At 30.4% G+C, this 18376-nt stretch overlaps 1 protein-coding gene across 1 annotated transcript; it reads left to right on the top strand.

Moving 5' to 3' along the window:
* Window positions 15744-18126, top strand: LOC109361812 (F-box protein At1g80960-like). The gene is made up of 3 exons (XM_019607350.1): window positions 15744-16737; window positions 17450-17590; window positions 17702-18126. The coding sequence occupies exons 1-3, from the start codon at window positions 15754-15756 to the stop codon at window positions 18014-18016; spliced, it is 1440 nt and encodes a 479-aa protein (XP_019462895.1). The 5' UTR covers window positions 15744-15753; the 3' UTR covers window positions 18017-18126.

Consider the following 18376-nt stretch of genomic DNA (forward strand, 5'->3'; position numbering starts at 1 on the left):
AAAAACTATCTAAATACAAAAAATCCATCAAGCTTAGAAATTTACATTGTCCCTAATGTCAAAATCTAACAATAAGAGAAAGAAAAAGAAAACTCACGGGTTAGGTAGGAAGTATCCCTCACTTATTTGTCAATTATAAGTGGTCGATTTAAATGGATGCAGTGAAATACCTATAAATGAAGATAGAGAATATGTCTCAAATTGCCTATATGTCCTAGATAGACTAGGTGTAAACACCCATTTTGAAGGGGGGAAACTGATAGACACAGTCATGTTAACACTTTTCCCTCTAATAATTTTGTTCTTATTTTTTAAAGTTCATGATTTTTTTGTGACTGACACTATAAAATATTCCCCTACAAAGGCTCCAAACTCAGGGAGGGACTAAAGCCGACACTAAAACACTAAATTAATAAACTAAAAGAAATGTACCTTCAGTGTGGGTTACCTCCCACGAAGTGCTCGTTTAATGTCATTAGCTTGACGGTCGATCCTTGTGCATCACGCATGATCCCATTAAATCATACCCAAGAATGGAGGGAGTGTTTTTACTTTCGTTTTAGGTGCTTTTCATTTCTCCCATTTATCAAATTTATGTATGACCCTCAAGCTCTCCTCATGTGAGTTGCAGGTAAAGGGTGAGCTTGCATTTATAGATACAATACCCTCAGCCACTTTCTCATCAAAATTCAAAGTGTCACCTACCAGCATACTTCTCTCCAAGAGATACTCATAATTCACTTTAGGCACTTCCTCCTTCACTATTTGGTTCAACATATTACCCTGCAAGATGAGTCATCTAGAGAAGGTTGTTTAATAGATTTATCAATATCAAATTCAACCTTTTCATCCCCTATGATTAGAGAAAGTTTTCCATTTTTAACATCAAATATAGCACCAGAAGAAGCCAAAAATGGTCTACCTAGTATGATTGGAATTTGTGCATATTCTTCCATCTCTAGTATTGCAATATTCGTTGGAATGTAAATTTTCCCAACTTTCATAGGAACATCATCCAAGATGCCTATAGGGAATTTAACTAACATATTCGCTAATTGAAATGATATAGTAGTGGGTTTTAGTACACCCACGTCTAATTTTTTACACATAGATAAAGGCACGAGGTTCACACTTGCTCCCAAGTCACATAAAGCACAGCCAAAACTAGTGTTACAAATTAAGCATGAGATAAAGAAACTACCAGGATCTTTTAGTTCATGAGGAAATTTATTTTGAATTAAAGCGGTGCACTCTTCAGTTAGAGCAATTGTTTCATAATCCTCTAGTATTCTCTTTTTACATTTTCGCGCCTCGGTTTTCGGCTGCACGACTTTCTTAGAGTCGCCACTATATTTTATCAAAAAAAATGTAGAAAAATATTTTTAGCTCAATTACACTCGACATTGGATTGTTGATATCTAGGATCGGGAGGCTTACAGGGAAGGAAATGTATTAACATCCTACCCACCTGTTTTAGGCGGTACCTCTCATTAAATTATATGACTCTATTATATTTTTAAATTTATTTGGTTATTTAATTAATTATTTCAAAGGAAAATTTTATTTATTTTTTAGTGTGCCTGACATGATGAACCTTGGTCCTATGTATCCCTGTTTAAGATAGAAAATCAAGGCTATGTAGTTATTTTATGAACCTTCCGAAGGATGAGTTGAGGGAAAGAAGCCCTCAGGACGACCGTCTTCCATCCTTTATGTGGTTGACAAATTTCTATTTTTTGTAAAAATATTTATTTGGGGTATTTATCTATGAAAAGTGGTTGTTAATTATTAATTTTTATTAATTACCGTGTTAATAAAAAATCCGATTGTTATTTTAATTTATGGTGATACTTATTTGATTTGAAAAAAATATTTTATTAAGTAATTGCTATGTAATAGAGGTATCTTTAACTTTCTGTTGTAAAAAATAAAATTTATCATATAACAATGTTATTATTATTTTTTTGAATAAAATTATTATACCAATTATTAGTAAAATTATTTCTTTAATATAAGTAAGGTTGAAATAAAAGTTGGTACAATTATCATATACATATTGTAGAAAAATTAAGGTACTTAGTTGTTGAAGTTTGCAAAGGAGTAGGGATATAATGCGAATGGAAGTAAATTGATTTACTAGGCTCAATGACGTATCAAAACCGGATTGGCCGTTGTAGCTAAGTATGGATTATATGACCACATGGTAGATCTTCATGCAATGGATGAGGAAGGGCGCGCTCAGATGTAGATAATCTTGTGTTCACACAAGAGTAGTAATTTGGAGTGACGAGGTGTACTGCAATAGCGTGATGTTTCAATATTTGATTAGATTTGGGTGGCTAGTCAACACACATGCAGACTGGTATATAGAAAGGATGGCTAGAGTCTTCAGAGAATAAGAACACAGATTGTACAATGTACTTGCTCACACTAGATTGCAAACTATTGTAATATTTTCTCTCTCAACGTGTAAGGCTCTTTTTTGGGGGATTTTTGTGTATAATTCTTGTGTGTAATTTTTGTATAGAATTTTTGTCTTTTTAGTGCTATTTTTTGTGGAATCCTCCTCCCCTTTTCACTAAGGACGGTACACTATTTATAGTGTCATACATGTATCTTGAAATTAATGATGAAATATTTTTTCATACTTTGATATGGGAGAGGAATCCTTCTCTGCTATTGCATATAATCTCAATTACTTCGGTGCAGTTTTTCTTTTTTTTATTTTAGGAAATAAGGAGTGTGTAGGAATTTTATTTTGTAATGAATTTCAAAACATGCTTAAGGTTATTGCATCAACCTAAGATTATTGCATAAGGTAAAATTGATGATTCTAAATCTTATAAATATCACAGAAGATACTTAATAAATAATCTCAAAATTATTATTTTTGGATATGTTTTTGTTATGAAATATTTGAAGGATCGCTAACCTTCTTACAAATAAAATTAATCTAAACAGGAAATCCTTTCCTTATTCACATCGTAATTATAAAAACCATACTCAATCAATTTGATACGATTTGTATTTTCATAATTCAATCTTTGATTTATTTTATTATTTGTCGAATATTTAAATATTTAACTCTTGTTAAGGAGATTCATGCAACCTAAACAAATTATTATGATTTGATCCAGTTTATATGTTTTCAAATCTTTAACTTATTTGATTATCAAACCTTGACGAAAGAAAATCTTTAACTCATTCATTTTTTTTATTTGTTTATTATTATAATTTTTAGAATAAATTTGACAAATCATTTCTAGAGAATTCAGTTATTTAAAGAAACAAGTTTTTGGTTTTTCCTGGGCTGGACAAAAATGGGTGTTCACATAGATAGATTATCCTTAATAAATTTCATGTATACAGACATCTCATGTAGTATATTAATGAAAGGCAAATGGATATATAATTTCTTAAGGATATCTAAGAATTTCCCATATTCTATTCTAATTTTGCCTTTGCAAATCTCTGGGGAAAAGGAATTGGTGGTACATATGGTGGTGAGGCTACATACTTAGACACATTTTCAAATTTTTGTTCCCCTTCAAGGAGTCGTGTCTCAGTGTGTTTCTCTTTCACTTGTGTATCATCTCAGTTCGAGGAACATCCTTGAGTTCTTCTCACTTCTTAATCGGATAGCTTACAAAGTTCAATATTTGGATTTTTCTCTTGACGTCTTGGAAACATCCTTGTTTTCCTATAAAAGTTGCTAGCTTGTTGAGCAATTTGTGTTTATAATATTTTTTTTATGGATGGTCAGATTTTCTATCTTAGAATTCAAATTATTTAACGAATTCGCCACATTTTTATTAATCGTGATTTGATCTTCTTGAAATTTGTTAAGGTTAACAAGTAACTTTTCCTCACCTTCCATTATAGTTATAAGGGTGGGTTCAATAAGAGAAGATTGTACTTGTCGAACCGTGTTGTAGGTTTCCTATTACCTTGTTCATCCTAATGTTGATGACTTAAAGTGTTGTTGCTCCTCTAGGAAAGGTTGGGATTGTTCTTTCTGTATGGTGGGTTGAATGGCTTCTCGCTCCTCTCCTAGTAGTCCTAGTAATTGCATAATTCAGGTTGTTCATTGGCCCAAGCTCCATGTACAGGTTCAGTGAATTGTTTGCATTTAGACCACTCATGCCCTTTTTCTCCATACACCTCACATGTTTCAGTAGACCTAATAACATTAGCATGATATTTTTCCAGCTTTCCAAACTGTTGAGAAAGGTTCTCCAGCTTGAAAATTACCTATTCCATTTGATTTCCTAAATATTGTGCACCAGAGTCTCTCCTTGTATGATGTCTCCTTTCATTCGTCCACTGGTGATGATTGGAAACCACATTCTCTATGATCTTTGAAGCAACATCAATTCCTTTGCACATGAAGGCACCACCAACTGAAGAGTCCAACAATTGTTGTGATGGAAAGACTAGCCCTCTATAGACGTTTTGAACCAATATCCAAGGTGGAATACCATGATAAGGGCAAGCTTCAGTTAGCTCATTTAATCTTTCTCAGGTCTCAGCAATTGACTCCCCATCATTTTGACTGAAGTTTTGGATGAGGTGCATATAGTGCATAATTTTGGAATATGGAAAGTATTTGTTGAGAAAGGCCTCCTCCAAAGTTTGCCATGTTGCTTGAATTTTAGCATTTTGATTTCTTAGCCACATCTTAACTATGTCTTTAAGAGAATATGGAAACATGTAGAGATGAATGGCATCTTCAGAAGCACCATGGATCCTTACAGTCGCACAGAATTCCAAGAACTAGTCAATATTGGCATTCATATCTTCATGAGCTCCTCCTCCAAATTGGTTTTGCATCACCATTTGGATCAAAGCATATGGCAAAGAAAATTTATATGCCTCATTAGTTGGGCGGATTATTCCAGGACGTGAACTACGAGCATTAGGGGTTGCGTAGTCACGGAGTGGTCTTTCATCTCGTTTAGCCATTATTTGTACATGCACACATCTTTCTCTTGCTCATTCTCTTTGTTTTCTTCTTCTTCCATGGATAGTCCTTTCTGGCACTGAATAGTAATTTAAACTTTGCATAAACCAAATGGGAAACATGCAGAGGTACCAAGAAAAAGGAAAATGCGTAATTCAGTACAGTAAAGTAATACATTAATTGAAAATTAAAGAAATTTTGACACAATCCCTATCAACGGCGCCAAAAAATGGATAGGGAAAATCGCCAGTGTACGATTATGTCGTCAAGTAATAAAATATCGACCCCACGAGGGTTGGAAAATTCCTTTAATTATAACAATTAATTTATACGTAACTCAAATAGGAATTGAAAGTGAATTTAGAACAATTGAACAATTGACAAGAATAATTATGAAAATATTAAAAAGGGATTGAAATCTAATTTAGGAAGAGTTTTCAGGATAAGGGTTACCGTATTTACACTCACAAATACTTTTTTTGCTCCTTTTCATGAACTTTAAGTTGTGAGGGTGAATTTCTCTTTGGTATGTGTCATCCTCTCTCGAGCTCCAACATGTGTACTCAATTTAAGTCATACCTACTCTCGTGATACAATTATCAATTGAATTCTTTACTTAGATCTTTCAATCCAATTGCTTTATAGCAACCCAAGATGAATTCCAGAAACCCTCGAGAATCCTAAGACTACTCTCGTGAAATAGGATTCTAGTTTGAATAACTGAATGATCAGATAGTTGGGTTCACCTCTCGGTCCTTCCCTAATGTATCTAACAGGTGTAATTTGTTGGTCAGACAACTCACATGAATAAAACTCAGTTCAATGATTCAAATCACAACACTTAATGAAATAGAAATAAGAACAAGTGTTTATTGAATGTAAAAGGGCATAGCTCCAATCCTAGAAACAAAGGGAATTACTTACACATAATGGAGAAGAGAATAACAAATTCTAAATTAAAGAATTATAATGTAATGTGTGTCCCCTACTTGAGCGAGAATCCTCATTTATCCTAATTACAAAATATTGGGCTAAACCTAGCAAACCAAATCTAAAAATAGGAATAGAAAATGTCATCCACGACCATGGTGTATATGGTGCATTCACTTCTAGTAGATTATCTTCGATCCAGGCTCCAAGGTGACTTATTTTGCCCTTCAATTGGTCTTCGCATAGCCTCAATACCAAATCCATCTTCTTGCACTCAATCTCTACTCTTTTTGGCTTCAATCCATTCAAACTGCACAACATAGTCAAAAATATCCGCTCAACCCGAACAAAGAGAAATAAAAGCTAAAAATAATCATAAAGTCCTAATTATATCCTAAAATGCAAGTTAAATACAATATAAATATAGTATAATTTCACACTCATTATAAGTCATCTAATAAAATATTATTTCCAGGAATAAGATTAATTGAACTACTGATTAAACACCCAATGATATTTTGATTGAATCATTAATTGTTAAAGAGGTTAATAATTGTTTATCTTAGTTGTTGATCTATTTATTGAGTCATTGATTAATATATAAGAACTTTTATTAAGAAATTCATAGGAATAATTATCTTCTAAATGTCATACAAAATTTAGATGTTGGATATGAAGTCTAATGTTAGGTTCTCCACATGCAATTCATTTTCATCAACTTCGTTACTTTTATATTAATGTGACTAAACAATCTTTCAAACACATTTTATTACTCAATTTAATTGAAATTTGCCAAACAATTTAATATTACTCAAGTCTTTTTGGATATGACAACTCTTTATACTTCTTTTGTGACAACTAGTTTGGTTATTTAATCAAAAAAATTGTTGGTTAGCAAATATGCAAAAAAGATTTTATTTTTTAAGCCGAAGGTGCAACTACACCTCGAAATATATTAGATAGAACGAATATACATTAATGAGAGTTGAAACGATAACTAGGAAGGTGATTCCTATTACGTAAATAATCATGAACAATGAAATTAGGAGTAAAGCTCCAAATAGAGCTAACTTTGGAGTTAATCCCATAATTTGCCAATTTATCTGCGCAAGAGTTCCCTTCTCTATAGATTTGGGAGACTTTGAAATCCATTTCGGCCATTGCTGCTTTGCATTTAATCCATTTTTTTAGGAGCTTCCAAGGGGGATTATGATGCCCTTTGAAAATTTCAACAACCAATGTAGAATCACATTCAAGCCAAAGAGACCTCCAACCCTTAGATATAGCAAAAAGGATTGCTGATAAAGCAGCATTGAATTCAACATATAAAGCATCATGGATGCCGTAGTAATCCGCCAAGCAGTTAAGACACTGACCACTATGGTCTCTGAAAATTGCTCCTCCCCCAGCATGGCCAGGAAATCCTCTAGCTGCACCATATGTGTTCACCTTGATTCTATGTCTCGTAGGGGAGTGGCAAATAACTTCCAATATCGAGGGAGCCTTTGGATAGTTAGTAAGGACCTTGAAAGCTTTTAGAATACCAAGCTCAATTAAAGAAGGCTTGTCTGTAGCTTTAGAATAGATACCAGACAGAGAGGTTGCCATTTTGATTCTGTTGATGGCAGAGCCAAGGTTAAAACCTTTGTTTTCAAATCTCTACTGGTTCCTGCACCACCAAATGGTCCTGATTGTATGGATAATGCAAGCCGTGAATAGGTGTTTTACCTGGTCACGCCAATCCGATTTGCTGGCTAAAAGGATTAACTTGATGGAAGAAGTGTCCAGATGGATATGGAAGATACCATTAATCCAGTCCCATAGGTGAGTAGCCATGGGGCAGCTGAAGAATAGATGGGATGAGGTCTCAGAATTAGCTCTGCATAGGCTGCACATAGAAACCATGTTGTAACCTCTCCTTTGCAAGTTATCATCACAAGGCATTTTGTTGTTGAGCAGTCTCCAAGTCACAAATGATTGAGAAAGAGGAATGGCACTTGACCCAATCTTGATGAACCAGTTTATAGGAATGGATACCTGATCAAAAGAGTTGTAAGCCTCTTTTAAGGTGAGCCCACCATCAGAAGAATTTTGCCAACAGAGCAGATCCTGCCCACCAGAGAATTCAGTTTTGGCAATCTTATCCTTGAGAAAAGGGAAGTGATCAACCAAATCTTTTGGAATGTGCCAAGCAGAGTTTTGAATGAAGTGTGAGATTTTAGCCTTTAATTGACCCTGGCAGATTTGAGGAATGTTTAGAAGGTCAACTAAAGGTGTTCCAATTCAATTGTCCTTCCAGAAGCTTATGTTGTCCCCCTTGCCTATCACCCATATAGAATTATTAAACGCAGCATGCCAATTCATCCTGATACCTGGCCATATGGAGGATTTGTAGTATCTAGGAGAGGGGTTGCTCTGAAGACCAAATCTAGTTCTGCAGAGGATTGCCCAGTCTTTCCTAGAGTGCCTCAACTCTCAAGCTAGCTTAGTGAGAGCAGCCTTGTTGCCTTCATTCTGAAGTGAATGCACCATATACACCATTCATATTGTGCAAAAAAGATGAACTTAACCATTCATTCTGAACAATTTTGTTGCCTTCATTTAAAATAAGGAATTCTTTGGTGCTATACTCGATGATATCCTTGAGGTTTCACAAGGAATTCATCATGCATCTTAATAAGGAATTCAACATTATCTCCGCTTCTACATGCATCTTAAGAAGATTGCATAATTTTCTCTTCTTAGAGGATTTTCGAGAGTAATTTTATGGTTAACTCAGAATGAGGCTGATATGTGTTTAATTTGAATAAAAAAATTAATATTTGCAACATAGAGCATAGTTGAATGTGTGTATTTATAAAAATAACAACATTTGTTACACAAAGCATTCTAGAATACCAACCATTTTTTATTGTTATTCAACAACAACAACACTTACTATAAAAAAAGAGTTGTTAATTATGTGAATCAAAAACTCAATAACATTTGCTACATGAAGCAATTAGAAATATCGCACATTTTTTTATTAATATTTAATAATAAAAGTGTTGTCGAATGTATGAATCATAAAAGCAATAACACTTACCACATAGAGCACTATGAAATTACCATACATTTTTTATTATTATTAGCATTTACAATATTTGCTACATGGAGCGGTGTCGTATGTACCCTGAAATTCCACACAACATTTATACACACAAATATTGTTAAAAGTCAATTATGATGTAATGACATAAGGTATAGACCATGATTAATCTTATTTGCCTATTACAACTATTTGCACCAGAAGATTGTTTTAGATATTTTTATTTATTTAATAGAATTAATTTTGAAAACTACCATTTGTATAGAAACAAAATTGTTTAGAAACACAATATTTTAGCATAAATGATTCCCTTACCATGAATAAGATCCTCATCACTAATGGAGATACAAGTACTACAAAAAAAAGAAAATTTTAATATAGTAAAACATTTTATCCTCTTCACTATGGTGGTTGCACTTTTTCAACGAAGACACATTATGAACAAGGTTTGATACAATTAATAACCCGTAAAATTATGAGTTCAAATCTTGTTATTAATGTTAGAATTCATTCGTGGAATGGTGGATAATCCGTAAGTATCTCTATAATCAGCCTCTAGATCTGCTTTAACTTTATTAAGCCCCCAAAATTCAACTCACCTAAATTTTATTCTACTAAATTGAATAAAATTTGACTAAACGTGCACTTTATTGTGATTTAAAATTTTAAGAATTTTATTAACTAAAAATTATTTTAATTTTTTTAAGTTTAGGAAAATGTCCAATCTATTGTGATTTACAATTTTTAATATATTTTATAAATATAAATATATACAGAATTGTCAATACACTGAATCATATCAATTGTTTATAAAAAACATTAATTTTTAACTTAATAAGCAATAAATGTATTGTTTTGCTAAGAGAAAGTTTCTAGAAATACATTAATACCACTCGATTTGTCTAGCAAGTTCATAAAAATCAAACCTACCTTTGCACCAAAGGCAGATATGAAGAATAGTTTTGGTAAAATTAAATGATTTTAATATTATCAACTAGGTTTTGATATAGTGGTGTAAGGTCCTGCTAGATCTCAGGATGACCAAAGGGTTATGAGTTTGATTCTTGTAAGCGGTAATGGTTAGGAGGGATAATCACGAACCCCGAAAGGGATTAGTTTATTACCCAAAATGATGAAAGCAAGCTCTTTGTAGTCCCAAAAAAAATGATTTTAATATTTATCCACTTTTAGTATAAATTTTTTAAATTATTAGTAAATTATCCATTATTCATGTGTGCTAATTTTTACTTTAAGAGTTCAATATGATTAATATATGAATGATAGATCATATCTTACTAGCATGAAAAACTTTTACTCTTTGTTTGGTAGGATGGATTTAGGGAAGAGAGAGAAGATGAAGAGAGAATTTAAAGAGAGATGAGGAAGCTCTCCTCTTTGGTTGAGAAGAGAAAAAGTAGGGAGAGAGTAAAAGAGTGTATGAGTCCCACAAAAATTCTCTCTCCATTTAAGAGAAGAGAGTGAGAGGAAAAAAATAACTTTATGCAAAAAATCAATAATATCCTCTAAAAATTGATAACCAAATTTTACATATTCTTTTCTACTTAATTCATAATAATTATTGTTATAAATTATTGGTTAGTAATTAAAAATTAAAACTATATCTACCATAATATTTAAATATATTGATATTTTAGTGTAATATCTATGCATTGAAAGTATAATAGTTCACATTGAGTCAGTGCATCATCAACAATGTATTTGTGTTCTTTTATTTAATAGTCGATGATGATTGAAAATTGTTAAGGATAGAGCACAATGCTGAAGCACAGGATTGAATCAATTGAGAACAAAAGAGAAGCAAGTAAATGATAAAGAAAATAACACACAAGATTTAACGTGGAAAATTGTTATTAATGTTAGAATTCATTCGTGGAATGGTGGATAATCCGTAAGTATCTCTATAATCAGCCTCTAGATCTGCTTTAACTTTATTAAGCCCCCAAAATTCAACTCACCTAAATTTTATTCTACTAAATTGAATAAAATTTGACTAAACGTGCACTTTATTGTGATTTAAAATTTTAAGAATTTTATTAACTAAAAATTATTTTAATTTTTTTAAGTTTAGGAAAATGTCCAATCTATTGTGATTTACAATTTTTAATATATTTTATAAATATAAATATATACAGAATTGTCAATACACTGAATCATATCAATTGTTTATAAAAAACATTAATTTTTAACTTAATAAGCAATAAATGTATTGTTTTGCTAAGAGAAAGTTTCTAGAAATACATTAATACCACTCGATTTGTCTAGCAAGTTCATAAAAATCAAACCTACCTTTGCACCAAAGGCAGATATGAAGAATAGTTTTGGTAAAATTAAATGATTTTAATATTATCAACTAGGTTTTGATATAGTGGTGTAAGGTCCTGCTAGATCTCAGGATGACCAAAGGGTTATGAGTTTGATTCTTGTAAGCGGTAATGGTTAGGAGGGATAATCACGAACCCCGAAAGGGATTAGTTTATTACCCAAAATGATGAAAGCAAGCTCTTTGTAGTCCCAAAAAAAATGATTTTAATATTTATCCACTTTTAGTATAAATTTTTTATACTACCAGTAAATAATCCATTATTCATATGCACTAATTTTTACTTTAATAGTTCATAATAATTAATATATGAATGATATATCATATCTTAGTAGCATGAAAAAAAATTACCCTACGAAAAAATTTATGGAAGAAGAGAAGATGGAGATAGAATTTAAAGAGAGATGGGGAATCCCTTAGATATTCATTTTACTTACTTATAGTTATACGTTAGAATATTTATTAGTATAAGTTTAATAATCTATTATGTTGAACATAATGAAAATTTAAAGACATCTAAACAATTCACCTGAAATTTTACTCATAACATATTCATTGAATTGAACAACAATATCAATTGTTGATACAAGTATTCTCAGATATTACAAAAGTTATTTGTCCTTGTAGCGATGTTGTAGATTTGATTAGGAATCGTATGGGTTACTCTGCCTTAGCTTTACGTAAGTAAAAATAGTATAATAAAAAATATAAAATAATTTATAATGAAAAAATTGAAGCAATACAATTGATTGAGATAAACAATAGTGTTAAAATATACAACTTATTTTTAATATTTATTAACTTGCTTACACTAAAATTGCAAGATGTAGAAAATGAAGTTTAAGGAATCACCAAGTTGTCAGATATTTTTAAATATTTGGGTTGACGGTAAAGTTCCTTGAGAAGTATGACCTTATTTTGTCTCAATCCACTTTTCCTTATAGCATAAGGTTATACATAATATTTTTCATATATATAGATAGTAATGGGCTTAGCCTTTTCCAGAGCATAAGATACCTACCACTAACCACTGTGAGTCTTTACCACACTATAATGGGTTAGTAATCCATACAATTGATTTATTAATAATTTATACAAGCTTAAAGCTCAAAGAAAATGGTTTAAGTCTCATATTAAGTCTACAAAGGAAATAAAAAGGAAGCAAGTAAGTACTACTTATTATTTAGTTATTTGTGTACACAAAAATCTCAACAATTAATTTTGTTGAAAAATATGAAGTATTTTTTATTGCTAAAGTCACTAAGACAATATATAGGACAAGTTAACCTTACATTTTGAAATTTTCAACGTGACAATAAAAATATATTTGTAGAGCATTTAATTTTTTATAGTCTTTTTCTAAATGAGCCTACTATAAAACTTGAGTGATTATTTTAAAGATATCTTTGTACATCATTATACATCTATTTCGAATATAGCTATACAACTATTTGTCTTTTTTTTATGCATAGTTTTTTTATATTTTCAAAATCTAATGTAAGAGTGATATACACATTAGAGAGTTTGTGAATGATATTGTACTAGACCTATATATATTGTACAAAGTGCAAAGAAATGAAGTTCTATTTTCAAAATAATAACTAAAAATAAATCCATTGAAGTAGTTATGATAGATACCTCAATTTACTTCATTGCAATGTTATTAGTATCATATTGTTGATCAAATCGGTCACGATACTGATATAATGGTACGATTATTTAACTGGTGGTTTACTAATTAACCGGCATATCAATGAAGTTAGATATACATATTTTTTATACTAACAATATTGTTGAAAAACAATAAAGAATACAATAACAACTTTTACTTATAGAATAACCAATCTCCAAAAATGTATCACTTGATGGTAGAGCATGTTTTAGAAGTATAAAAAATGTATCATTATATGTTTGCGAGTGATATTGTGGTAGATGTATATATAATGTACAAACTAAACATTAACATTAATAAATAAATAAGAAAGCAAAATAATATCAACTTATTCAGTCTACTTTCTTTATGTGGATTGCTTGATTTATAATTAATACACAATAAAGACATTGTTTTAATAATAGTTTTCTTATTAGAACAATTACATAGTTCAAATATCTCAATTGAATTATATTTGGCTAAGTTTTTCATTTGAAAAGTCATATATCCTTAATGGACAATTTCAACTTTAAATTAAGATTACCCAATGACGTAGAGGACATGAAAAATTGAAGTGCAAGGATTGTTGAAAAAAGTCAATTGTCAATAAACCAAATTATTATCTGACATTTATTTAGCTAAATTATTATTTAACTAAAGACATTTTCATTTACCTAAAATATAAGTGAACGTAATTAAAGTGATTAAAGTAGTTGGAAGAAGACATTCTTTGAATTCATTATGTTTATTTTTCCAATGTCATGAAGAATGATGATTATTAATCTATAACGAATATAAAACAAATTAATGAACAAGGTAGATACATAAGATTAAATATAAAATAAGACAAGCACTTTAAATGAAAAGTAATAATGTTATTTTAATTTTTTTCAGTTTAGGAAAATGTCCAATCTATTGAGATTTACAATTTTTAATATATTTTCTAAATATAATTATATACAAAATTGTCAATACACTGAATCATATCAATTGTTTATAAACAACATTAATTTTTAACTTAATAAGCAATAAATGTATTGTCTTGCTAAGAGAAAGTTTGTAGAAATACATTTATACCACCCGATTTGTCTAGCAACTTCATAAAAATCAAACGATCTACCTTTCTTTGTGCCAAAGGTATATATGATGAATAGCTTTGGTAAAATTAAATGATTTTAATATTATCAATTAGGTGTTAATATAGTGGTGTAAGGTTCTGCTAAATTACAGGATTACCAAAAGGTTAAGAGTTCGATTCCTATGAGTAGTACTTATTGGGAGGGACAGCCACAAATCCCGAAATGGATTAGTTCATTACCCAAAAAGATGAAGGAATACAATTGGTAGTCCCAAAAAATAGATTTTAATATTTGTCCACTTTTAGTATAAATTTTATACTACCAGTAAATTATTCATTATTCATGTGTACTAATTTTTAATTTAAGAGTTCATAATGATTAATATATTAATGATATATCACATCTTAGTAGCATGAAAAACTTTTACCCTTTGTTTGGTACGGTGGATTTAGGGAAGAGAGAGAAGAAGGAGAGATAATTTAAAGAGAAATGAGGAATCTCTCCTCTTTGATTGAGAAGAGAAAAGGGAGAGATAAAAAAAAGTGTATGAGTCTCACACACAAAAATTCTCTCCACTCAAGAGAAGAAACTGAAAGGAAAGAGTAATTAGTGCAAAATATAATAATATCCTCTAAAAATTGATAACCAAACTTTACATATTCTTTTCTAATTAATTCATAATAATCATTGTTATAAATTATTGTTTAGTAATTAAAAATTAAAATTATATATATCATAATATTAAAATATATTAATTTTTTAGTATAATATCTATACATTGAAAGTATAAAAATTCATATTAAGTCAGTACATTATCAACAATTTATTTGTATTTTTATTTAAGAGTCAATGTACTAAAAATAAATAATGTATAATGCACAGACAGTATAAAATACTCTTATATTATCAGTACTTATATCTCTTTCTCTTAATTTTTTACAACTTACAAAAAAAATATAATTTTTATCATATAATTGTTTGAAAGGGTAGTTTTGATATTCAACAAATATTATTATTTATCTCTTCTCATTTTCTACTATACCAAACAAATGAAAGATAGAATAAAATACAAATTTCTCTTTTTTTTTTCTTCTATCAAACAATAAGAACACATACTCTACTTCTTATAATCTTAGCTCTTTCTTTCTTGTCCTTTTCTCTCTACCTACTTTCTCCTCATAAACCATATAGATCCTAAGGATGTACATATATATTAAATAATTTTAATACATAATATCTTTCATGCAATATTTGCAAATTTGTATGTAGTAATATAGAATCAAAGTTATGAGTTGTAAACATTTACGGTATATCAAATATAACATTGATTATGAGTTGGAAAAATAAATGTAAGCAACAATATAATATAATTTTTCACTCATCTGTTGAAATTTAAATAAATTCTAATTAGTAAATATTACAAATCAGTTTTGGTAAGAAATCTCAACCACATTCATTGTCTGGGTCAATTTTCAATATCACAATTCCATATTATTATTAGGAAATTTAATAAACTTAGATTTTTTTTTTAAATTTTAATCAACAAGAAAAGAATGAAGATATTTTGTGAAATTTTATTACAAGCTGACACGTGTCTTTCATGCATATATAGATGAACAACCCTAACACCACTTTCCTCTCTCATTTTCACATTTTTCACTCATTGTATTGTCTCAAATGTCAAATCCCAAAATTGCTTCATTGATGTTCAACCCAAAAAGAAGATTAGAAAAGAGATCAAAGGTGGAGTTGGAAACGGGAACTGATGAAATGCCAGATTTCACTGAAAAGGTACCTAAAGATGTATTGAGTCATATCCTCACTTTTCTTCCACTTGATGAATCTATAAGAAGTGGTATCCTTTCAAAGAAATGGAAAGATCTTTGGAGAATTACTACACACATAGAACTGGATGAGAAGAAATTGATAAAGCCTTTATCACAACTTCTGATTTCAAGAAAATCTAGAAAAACCAAAGATGTTACAAAAGGAGCTTCTAGGTATGCTCTTCTTCTATATAGAATCATGTCTCGTCATTATGGTAACTTACTTAGTTTCCGCATTTTGCACTTATGGAAGAGTCTTTTGTTTGGGGAAGTTAAATCTTGGGTTGAGCATGTGCTTACAACTAAGAAAGGGGTTCAAAAATTGAGCCTTGAGTGTGAGCCTGATAATGGAGAAATGGGACAGTGTTTCCTATTTAAAGATAATATTCCTAAACTCAATTTCTCAAATGGGATATTTCAAAGACTAGATTCGCTTGAAATGATTAACTACAACATTAATTGTTCAAATGCATTTGTTGGCTGCAAAAACCTCAAAACCCTAAAGTTGAAGAAGATCAACTTGGATGATGGGACCATCAATGATATTCTGAATAATTGTGTGGTGTTGGAGAACTTTACTCTTAATGAGTCTACTGGATTCAACAAACTTATTATCATGATAGAAAGTCTTAAAGTATTGAAGCTCCAAGGTCTATGTGTGGATGAGCTAAAAGTTTCGTGTGAGAATCTTGAAGTTTTGTTGCTTGATTCTATAACTTGTCCAACAAATACTGCAAGCATCTATGCACCAAACCTGAAAACTTTCAGTTCTTATTATTACTCATTGTTTGGAAACATGCATGCTGCAAAAGAAGGGTACGCTATTGTGAAAGGCTATGAAATTCTTGCCCATTCTGCACTGGTAAGGTCCTTTGAATAGTTTTATTTTCTTGACTACATCAATTACATTATAATATATCTTAATATTTTACTCTTCAAATATAATGTTTTAGAAACTTGTTTGACCAAACCTATATATAGTAGCCATGGTTAACCCGCTTTTAAACCTCATTTAAACACCCATTTCTTGAAAAGGCTATAATATGGGTTTCATTTATAATTTTTATTGTCAGTATCTCCGATAATTAATTTGACATGACTTTAAATTATCTAAGGATACGTTTGAGTTAAGTTTTTAGAGGGAAATGATAGGTTATAGAGTCATCTCACAAGTGTATTTTATTGTTTTGAAGACTTCCATTTTCATTCATTCTCCTCCAAAACTTAATTCAAGCGCTTAATAGGAGAAGACCCAATTATATGGATTGAACTTTGTGGACATGAAATTTATTGGGCTACATTCATGTTATTGTTCTTTCTTAAGTAAGTAGGTGATATGTAACTCCATATTGTTTGTGATATGTAACTCCATATTGTTGTTTGTGATATGCTCCCTCCTTATGGTAAAATTCCCTCTTTTTTTATATTGTCATTCAACTTCTCCAATGGTGGAACCTTGAATCATCCTTGACTATCTTGTCTAGTTGATCTTTAAAACACTGCTTCTATGTATGATTGTATATTTCATTTAGTATATATATTATTGTTCTAACCTTTTCTTATCCATTTCCTAGGTATATTCAAGCAACATTATTTTTAAAAATTTATCAACCTTGTCAATGGATTTGGATTTGAACCACATAAGAGATGCACAAGATCTTTATTCTGTGTTTCAATTATGTACTTCTCTACAAGTTCTTGAAATTTCTCTACCAGTATGTGATATTATCCTTTAGTTACAATCCTTATATTAATCTTTTACATTTGAATAAATTTCATTATTATCCAAGCATATATGATGCATAATATATACTTTTGCTTCACAGGATTTTGAGAATACAATTATTGGTAGTTCTAATGACTATGATTTTCCATATCCCATCTCAATGTTTTGGGAGAAACAAGAACTGTGCTATTGTGTACATGAAAAGCTGAAGTTTGTGTACATAAAGGCCTTTAAAGGAAATGAACTAGAAGTGGAATTTGTGAAGTACCTAATAGCAAAGGCCACAATGATGAAGAAAGTCACCATATTCTGCAATACCTTAACGGAAGATGCTGAAAATTTGTTGTCACTACCCAAAACTTCTACCAACCTTTCCATCAATTTCAAGGTTAATGCAATTAATATTATGAATTGATACTTTTTTTATGAAAGGGATGTTTATCCTTTAACATTCCTTATTAGACATGTTTCTTACTTTCTTTGTTTGGTTTATTTCAATAATTGTAAGGTTGATGGAGAGAAACATGGTATGAATAACTGCAGGAAGAAATTTATCACTTCAATTTAAATGTCACTGAAATGTGAACAATATACTTATAACAATTTGGGTTTAATCTTTGGTGAAATATTATGGAATGTGATTTTAATATTCTACATGTGAAAATGAGTTGAGTTAAGATCAACTTTATTTGTTTAGGATTAACTTAAGTCGAGTTTTGAGCCATGTTCAATGATAATTATGTTTTCAGCACGACTTTGGCTCAAATAAAGTTTA

The sequence above is a fragment of the Lupinus angustifolius genome, chromosome LG12 (genome assembly GCF_001865875.1).
Source record: "Lupinus angustifolius cultivar Tanjil chromosome LG12, LupAngTanjil_v1.0, whole genome shotgun sequence".
NCBI lineage: Eukaryota > Viridiplantae > Streptophyta > Magnoliopsida > Fabales > Fabaceae > Lupinus > Lupinus angustifolius.